Source organism: Triticum urartu, chromosome 5A (genome assembly GCF_056163025.1).
Source record: "Triticum urartu cultivar PI428250 chromosome 5A, HENAU_Tu73, whole genome shotgun sequence".
In the NCBI taxonomy this organism is placed as follows: Eukaryota; Viridiplantae; Streptophyta; class Magnoliopsida; order Poales; family Poaceae; genus Triticum; species Triticum urartu.
The window spans coordinates 550,378,024-550,387,332 of record NC_141877.1 but is presented as its reverse complement, the minus strand read 5'-3'; the positions used below and the strand labels follow the sequence as shown (position 1 = coordinate 550,387,332).

Here is a 9,309-nt window from a genome sequence, read left to right as displayed (position 1 = left end):
TTTGCGCACAGTGGCGGAACCAGGAAAATCAAATTGGGAGGGTCAAACGTTGCTAAACCTTGTTTGGGAGGGCCAGATCGTTAAAATGCATTGTTTTAACAGCAAAAAAAAACAATGTTTACACTAATATTAGGCCTAAACCAATGCCATTAGAGGGGCCAGGGCCCCTGCTGACCCCCCTGTCTCCGCCACTGTTTGCGCAAATAAACATTAGCCAAGAAGTAAAATTACAAACAAGACTGAAGAATTCTCTGAGCTTACACCGACATCCGTCACCTGCTTTTGACACCACAAAAGAAAAAAGATGACGGATCACCTCCACACCCGAGCTCGACGCGGCTCCATCACTGATATGCAACTTTGCGGACCTCCAAGGTGGTTTGCCAAAGTCGAAACCATTACCGTTGAACGAATTAGACCGGAGTCACACCACAAACACTCCATCGAACTCCAGATCTGGCGCCCCTCACGACTAAGATGTCAGAGGAGAAAACCATACCTGCCATCCACGAACCACGAACACATCACATGATCCACCATCTTTCAGATGCCGCCGATACAGACCACAATTTGCATCCGCTCCTGGACTACCTCTGAAGTTCCGCGCCGGCGCTGGAGCAAACGTCGTCGCAACGGCGGAGCACGGGGACACAAGTCCACCATGAAGATGTTGCGTCGCCACACCATCATTACTGGAACAAACTGGTTTCCAAATCCATCCCCAACCATAAAACTGACCGTCTCATCGGAACAGGATCTGAAGAATCTTTATTTAGCGTCGCCATTGCCTCCGCCTAAGTCATGTCGATAAATAACCTAAAAACCTAACCTAATTAAGAGAGTCTGAAAACGATCTACACACATGAATCCAACAACCCCCCTCACCACGGATGACCAATGTCGCCTGCGGAGGGGAGCCGCCGGATGGCAGCGGCGGAGTAGAGTCCTGGCGGCAGCGACGAGTCGCCTTTTCTTTCTTCGGAGGAAAGAAAAATGTACACGTTTTGTTTGGCTATATGATGATCTCATGTGCACCGTCTCCGCGCACTGCTTAGATTCTTTAAATGTTGTGCAATGGGGAGGCCTGATAGTGTTCGAACAGCACATCACATCTTCAAATATGGCAAGGAATACATAACCAGCGCTTATCTCAATACAAATCAGCAGGTTCAGATTCCAGGATCACTTAGACATGAGAGGCAAATTGATTGCCCGAGGATAGTTTGCCATTTTTTGCATTATAATACATGTCTCATTTATATCATAAGGAGTATAGTAAAAGTTACATATATACTGACCTAACTAGACTGAAAAAACAGCAGAACAATAGCCTTTACATATAGAACCACCATCCAAGAAGTAAAAATACAAACAAGACTAAACAATCCTCTGAGTTTGACACTAACACCTGTCACCTGCCTATGGCACCACCACAGCAACCACCAAAAGATAAAATGACGGATCACCTCCATAGCCCGAGCTCGACGCGGCTCTATCGCTAATATGCAGTTTTGCGGACCTCCAAGGTGGCTCGCCAATAGAGGCGAAGCCAGTATCGTTGAATGAATCAGACCGGAGGCAACACCCTGACACGCCATCGAACTCCAGATCTGACACCCACGCAAGACCAAGACGTCAGAGGAGGAAACCATACCTGCCTGCCACGAACCATGAAGCCAACACACGATCCACCATCTTCCAGATGCCACTGTGCAGACCACAGTCCGCAATCGCTCCTGAACTACCTCCCAAGCTCCGCGCTAATGCTGGAGCGAACGTCTTCGCAACGGCGGAGCCCGAGGACACAGGTCCACCAATCTGAAGATTTTTTATTTGGCATCGCCATCACCACCGTCGAAACCAAGGCGATGAACAACCCAAACCCTAAGCTACTAATGCCTAAAATGATCCACACGCGTGAATCCGGCGACCCCTTCACCATCGACGACCTCTGGTGGCAAAAGACGACGGCAGAGGAGGAGGCTAGATCGTTGATATGCAGCTTTGGTACTTGAGCAATAGTAACCTGCTCCCCCTGTTCCTAAATATAAGTCTTTTTAGAGATTCCAATATAGACTACATACGGAGAAAAACGCGTGAATCGACATTCCAAACTATGTCTATATACATTCATATGTAGTTCATATTAAGATCTCTAAAAAGATTTGTATTTAGGAAAAAGCGTGATCCAATGTTGAAGCATATATACCATCAAAAGCTTCACCCGAAAAAAGAAATACCGTTGCAACCAACCTGTGATTGCATGGTTAGAGGAACAGTGGTATTACCAGCCCATCAGAGTTTAAATTTTGGTGCTCGCATTATTCCTAGCGTCGATGGGTTCTCAGTGGGAGGTGACGTTCCCGAGGACGACGAGACGCATACGGTGACTTCGTAAATCACAAGATGATATGGCGTCTTAATCTCTCAAAGGTGCTCATAGGGGTAGGGTGTGCGTGTGTATGTTTATAGAGGTGAGTATATACACGTATATACGAGCGTTTGCGTCTATACTTTAATGTGTTAAAAAAATACCATCAAAAGCTGCATGTACGTTAGAATTTGGCAGGTCTGATGATATACTACCAGATAGTCTTGTATTCCGGTGAACATCATATGACTTGAATAAAGTTTTTCACGGCTCAAGAAAGAAAAACATCTCCCGATACGCACACGGCGCAGTCAAGTCAACGCAACACTCGCCCGAGACCGACGCCGGCAGTGCCGCACGCCGCCTCCGTCTCTTCTTCCCCACCCTACCCTACCCGCACATCCCCGCCGTCGATCTGCTCAGCCCCGCCGCTGTTCGATCTCCTAAGCTCCGCCGCCGTCGGCCGTCACCACGCCATCCATCATCGACGCTGGACCACGGCGAGGCGTGGATGCCCTCCATGGCGGGAGCTGGGATGAGGGCGTCCATGACAGGCGGGAGCTGCGTCCTCTCCCAGCCTCCCACCTCCCCCATTCAGCGGCGGACAGCGGCCCGGCGTGCCGCGTGCCGTGCTTGGACGCTCCGGTGAGGGAGGCGCTCGTGCCATGCCGGCCTGGCCGGGCCAGCACAGGGCCGGGCCGTGCCGTGCTGGCCCGATTCAGCCCAAGTCGCAGCATTTTGCCGGTGCTGATCGGCGTACTGTCCCCTGGCGGCCACCTTCCTCGGCCGGGGACAAGTTCGTCCCCGGGGCCGCCGCTGCTGTACGGCTCTTATCCAGACCCTTTCCCGATCTTTCTGCTACATCGCAGAGGTATGCCAGATTTTCTTCTTCTTTTTCTTCAATGTCTCATGAGTTGCCTCTCTGTGTGTGTGTGAGATTCCATTTATTTTCTCTCCCTTTCTCACAAACTCCAAATTTGTTGTTGCCCATGCCAAATTCGGCATAACTCGAAATTCAGAAAGCCATTCTAAGCCTCGTATGAACAACCCTGATGACAGTGCGTGCATCCTGGCAATGTATTCGTCATGAAGTGGTCGTCAGCGTCAGATATGACACATGACGACGACAGCGGTCAGCTCCGGCTCCGGGTCCGGCCGTGATTGATTTCGTGTAGCTTCCCAACTTTTGACTATAATAGTGCAATCATCTACGCTTGTTGTAGCTTTCCAACTTTTGGCTACAATAGGCTCCGGCTCCGGCCATGATCGAGCGTGTGCTGTTAACCGTTCCATTCAATCTTGCTCCTCATATACGTAGTTTATTTGTCTCACATGAGATGAGATTCTTTACTCCACTCCACTTGACACAGGCACGCCCAACTTGGCTGCCAAGCCAGTGCCTCTGTTTCCTCTTGGTTTCCTTCCTGAATTTGACCCCGAGTGGCGCGCCTATACAGCATTCATAAGGTTGACTTGTAGGAGTAGTATATTCTTTCACAGACATGATAAGTACACCCTCACCTCACCTACCTTGTTCAGAACCAGAGCGTGAGATTTCAAGTATGTTGCCAGCCATTGAGGAGCCCCTTGTTGGGGGCAGCAGCAGCACCGAGGAGAGCTTGGTGGTGACCGAGGTTAAGAAGCAGCTGTACCTCGCCGGGCCCCTCATCGCCGGATGCCTGCTGCAGAACGTCGTGCAGATGATATCGGTCATGTTTGTCGGCCATCTCGGCGAGCTCGCTCTCTCGAGTGCCTCCATCGCCACCTCCTTTGCCGGTGTTACCGGCTTCAGCTTGTTGGTATATTATCTGAATTCATCCCCTACATATTCTGCTCCTCATGAATGAACTACTGACATCAACCCGAGTGTTTTTTCTTGTATGTCTGTTCATGATAATCTTAGTCTGGCATGGCGAGCAGCTTGGACACACTGTGTGGGCAAGCCTTTGGAGCAAAACGGTACCATCTGCTCGGCATCTACAAGCAGAGGGCCATCCTTGTGCTCACTCTGGTGAGCGTTGTGGTTGCGGTGCTCTGGGCGTACACCGGGCAGATCCTCCTGCTCTTCGGCCAGGACCCGGAGATTGCCATGGGGGCAGGGAGCTACATCCGGTGGATGATTCCAGCTCTGTTCGCTTACGGACTGCTGCAGTGCCACGTCCGGTTCCTCCAGACACAGAACATCGTCCTTCCGGTGATGGCGAGCGCAGGCGTCACGGCACTAAGCCACGTGCTTGTGTGCTGGTTGCTGGTTTACAGGCTTGGACTGGGCAACAAGGGTGCTGCCCTGGCCAATGGCATCTCCTACCTGGCCAATGTCTCGATCTTGGCTCTCTACATCAGGGTCTCCCCATCCTGCAGGAGCACCTGGACAGGCCTCTCAAAGGAGGCATTTCGCGACATCCTTAGCTTCATGAAGCTTGCCGTGCCATCTGCGCTCATGGTTTGGTGAGTTTTAGTTTGTGCCCCCCACAGATTTGCAGGTAGATTTTTTTCACGCTCCATCTTCGACTGAATCTGATCCTACATGTACACAGCCTAGAGTGGTGGTCGTTTGAGCTGCTGGTACTTCTCTCTGGACTTCTCCATAATCCTAAGCTCGAAGCATCGGTGTTGTCCATTTGGTGAGTTGCATTTTTCATGGAGTATTTCATTTCTGTATGCCCTGTTCTGATGGGAAATGTGGAACTGCTTGCAGCCTAAACACAAGTTCATTGGCATTCATGATCTCCTTGGGGCTTGGGGCAGCCATAAGGTACGACTGAACAACTCAGACTCATAACCTTTTGCCATGCCTATAGTACGACTTCATCGTACAGTCATCGTGGTAATGAAATCGTGTATCTTGTCATTGTAGCACCCGTGTTTCAAACGAGCTTGGTGCTGGGCGACCTGAAGCTGCCCGCTTGGCTACTCGTGTGATCATGGTTCTGGGTCTCACGGCGGGTCTATCATTAGGACTTATTATGATTTCGGTACGCAATTTATGGGGGTATGCATACAGCAACGAGAAGGAAGTGGTGGAATACATTGCAAGAATGATGCCGCTTCTTTCCGTGTCAATCATCTTCGACAATCTGCAATGTGTCCTTTCAGGTAAATATAGACGATGCACCAAATAACATGAATTCCAAGTACTTGCATACTATTTCCTGAATTTCAACTCAAGTCTTTTTTGAGATGCACTCTAGTCTCGTATCATTTTGATGAACGATATGTAGCATTTCGATGAACATTACTCTCAAGATACTGATTGCAGCGTGGGGTATATACTTGATATATTCCAGGTATTGTTAGGGGCTGTGGCTTGCAAAAGGTTGGTGCTTGTATCAATCTCAGCGCATATTACCTTGTCGGCATTCCAGCGGCGCTATGCTTTGCCTTTGTCTACCATCTTGGCGGAACGGTACTGATTTTACCACCATACCATGCATACAGAAAGTTTCAGTTTCACCTGTATTTCATTCTCATCTGAAGAAACCTCTCAAAACTAACCTATGGGTCTGAACTTCAGGGGCTGTGGTTCGGAATAATCTGTGGGATAGTGGTACAGATGCTGCTGCTGCTGGGCATCACCATGCGCACCAACTGGGATAAAGAGGTAAGGCAAATCAAACCAAAGCCTCTGCCACGCATTACACATTATTTCATCGGTTGGGTTCTTGGTGTCTCGAATTCTTATGGCGTGTGGCTCACCATCTGCCACTTCTCCTCTGTAGGCTCTCAAGGCAAAGGGCAGAGTTTTCAGTTCGTCCGGGCCTCTAGACATGACGACATGAACATGGAACATGAAGCATACATGCTCTTGGCCAGGAGTAGGAGCAGGACGCTAACTGGGCAAAGGAGATAGGGAACTCGTTAAGAATTTACAATTGGTCACGGCTTCGTCTCCATGTCACCAGAATGGCGCACAAAATGATCTGTTTTGGTGGTTTTTGTCGAAGGCGTGAGATGGGATGAATGTTTCCACAGGCAAAGGCATGGCAGTCACTTGATACGGTATAAGGGAATAAATCATAAAGTAAAAATGTAGTGTTTACCAGAAAGTCCGCGAGATAAATGCACCATTCGTCAATGAACTCTCGCGGGATGAGAACATTGGTCACACATATCCACAAATATGTAAAAATGGTCACTTTGGTTTGTTTCATCAGTCAATGGGTCAGTTCCCCGTTTCCAGCCGTAACGGGGTGACGTGGCTTGCTGACTCAATGTGGGACCCACTGTCAGAATTTTGTTGGCTAGGCAAAATCGTACAGGAGGGGCCCATTTTATTCAATGTGTCCCTTTACGTTATTGTTCCGTGTTTTTTTGCAAAATGGCCGTCGGGTCTCAGTCAAAATCCCCAATTCGCCCAAATCCCGCCAAATCCCTAGCTCTTCTCACTCTGCCATCTCTCAATCTGCCACTGCTGTCACTTAGCTCGAGATGGGCCAGTTCGAGGGAGAGAGCTGGAAGCCGGAGAACAGGGAAGACCAAATGTGAGACGACACCTCCGCAGGTGCACCTTGTCCTGATTTGCCACCCTGCATCCCAAAATATATTGCAAGTGTGCATGTATGGCCTCTCTGGTCAACGATCTTGCTCTCCCTCTCTTCTCCCATGCTATTTTTCTCTTGTTATTTGTGATCATCTAGTAAGAGTGAAGTGAAAAGAATAGATGTACTGATGTTAGTAAAAAAATAGTGCACTAGCAGTTCCCAGTTTCTACGAAAACAAAGTGAAGAGGAATGACTTGCTTTACGGTTATGTTTAGGGAAGTGTCACAAAAGTAAATACTAGTTCAGTCTTGCACTGTATAGTTGATAGAGTAGTTAATTTGGAATTCGATCCTGACTTGCTAATTCAAATTTACTTAATTTTATATTCCATAAGAATTATAAACTGCATACGTTGTACAATGTTGTTCAAGACAGATTCTTTACATCTGGACAGATCACGTTGATGTGACTTAGGTTGTAAATAGCCTTACAATCTTGAAGCTAGACAACATTTTGATTCTTATAGCCTTTGTTTCCTCAAGTGTATCAGCTGATTCCTTGTATTCTTTCTGCTGTACTAGCATATTTGCATGTATCCTTAAATGTTGCTTCTTTTTCCTTGAGATGCTAGACCACAGTGTTTTTTTTCCACTACAATGATGTGTATTTTCTGATTCCATTTGTCTAGTGGAAAGCGGGATCAACAGCTGAATATTGTTATGCTAACACATTTCTTGCTGGTGTGTGCTTTAATCAGTTAAAATGCATGTTTCTCAAGAGACACAAACTGCAATTGATTCAGAATGAGAGTAGCAACTTTTGCCTTTGCTTCTGCTACATACTTTTGTATATTGGCATTCAACTATTTTGGTAGTTCCCATTTACTCCCTCCGTCCCATAATATAAGAGTGTTTTCTACATTTATGTAGTGTGAAAAACGCTTTTATATTATGAGACAGATAGAGTAGTTTCTAAATTCCAGTTAAGCCTTGTGGAAGTGTAGCAGATCATAAATTTGAGACATGGATCCAACTTTCTTATGGTGCATGGAATCAATTGCGGGAAGAAGTACAAAGGGCAAAGGCAGAAGTGGAAGGGTCAAACTCCTCTATCGGGGAAAGACAGGAAGGATCAAAGTGTAAAATCACTTGTTTGAAACATCTATAAAATAGAAATGGCTATTAGAAGTTGTATTTTTGGTGGTCAAAGGGAAGGAATCAGAAAAGAGGGAAGAGCTCTCAAGGTAGAATCAGTTCCAGGCAAGTATGTCCATTGAAAGGAAAGAGTCCCTAAACAGACAGGTTTTCAGCAAATAAGACGGGTCCTGGTCTTCGGCAACAAAAGAAGCCGAAGCGAGAGCTCGATCAAAGAACCTTTATAGATCCTCATCATCCTCAGGTTCTGGATACACAGCGAGAAGGGAATCTTCCTGTTCGAATGGAAGATTTTCGAAAGAGAGGGGAGAAATCAATCACATGCGTGAGCGGATCGAGCTATTATATAATAAGTAACGGATGAAAAAGCTATTCTTGGTAGATCCACTTGTCAAGGCGCGGAAAGCCGTGTTCCTTCTCAGCTCACGCTTTCCTGATTGATTTGAAAGACCCTACACACCACCGTATCCTTGGCTTTCTTCCCACTTTCAAAGAACTTGCTATCATTCTTTCGATTCTATCTCCTCGCTTTAGGTCTTATGCTTCTTATTAAAGGGGTTATGCCACTCCGAGTCCATCAGTGTTGAAGGAATGGACAGAGACAGGCAAAGACAAAGTACTGATTTTACTACCGATAGAGAGCAGAGCTAGAGACAAGATGCCTAGGACCTGGAGGAGATCCATAAGAACCAAGTCGTGGAGAAGATAGCATCAAACTGGAGATAATAAACCTAACTCTCCGTGCTTTAATCGAGAATGGATACAGGGTCGTTGAGCGAAACCTTTATTAGGGGGTAGACCTACCTTGTTTTGTTGACTTATTGCTTTCCAGCAAAGCGTGCCGGCCCTATCTCTAAAGCACCAAACTTCCACATTTTAGGAGATGCCCTATCTTCCCTTAAAGAGCCAGCTTATTGAATAGAGCTGTCACTCCTTACCTTACCTAAGACCCCTTCGGGATATCTTTTGAAAACCTTTTCTCTGAAAAGAAAAGATGTTTGCGATCCCTTGCCCGCTCGATTAAAGAAAGTGGGATCTGGCCTTGCATTTTTTAGATAGGGCTCCCTCACGGCATTCTTGCTCTTGCATTTGAAAGTCGAATCAGGATTCCATCTAGAGAAAGGTTCCGAATGGAACTAGTGAATGTGTATGCTGAACGTAGGCAGGTATACCTGACCTTTGATATTAAGCTATGATCTCTCTTCTCTCTCTTGAAGTTCCCACAAAGCGACTCTGAACCTAAGACCGGGTTGTGGGATGTCTTTTGATATTCTAAACTAAGAAAAACGCAATTGGATTTCTT

At 47.0% G+C, this 9,309-nt stretch overlaps 1 protein-coding gene across 1 annotated transcript; it reads left to right on the top strand.

Annotated features, from left to right (window-relative positions):
- The first annotated feature begins 2,819 nt into the window (after positions 1 to 2,819).
- On the top strand, positions 2,820 to 6,667 carry LOC125510466 (protein DETOXIFICATION 16). Its single transcript, XM_048675652.2, has 9 exons — positions 2,820 to 3,242; positions 3,911 to 4,170; positions 4,275 to 4,819; positions 4,909 to 4,995; positions 5,070 to 5,126; positions 5,229 to 5,467; positions 5,659 to 5,777; positions 5,886 to 5,972; positions 6,091 to 6,667. The coding sequence occupies exons 2-9, from the start codon at positions 3,934 to 3,936 to the stop codon at positions 6,148 to 6,150; spliced, it is 1,431 nt and encodes a 476-aa protein (XP_048531609.2). The 5' UTR covers positions 2,820 to 3,242; positions 3,911 to 3,933; the 3' UTR covers positions 6,151 to 6,667.
- The last annotated feature ends 2,642 nt before the right edge of the window (positions 6,668 to 9,309 follow it).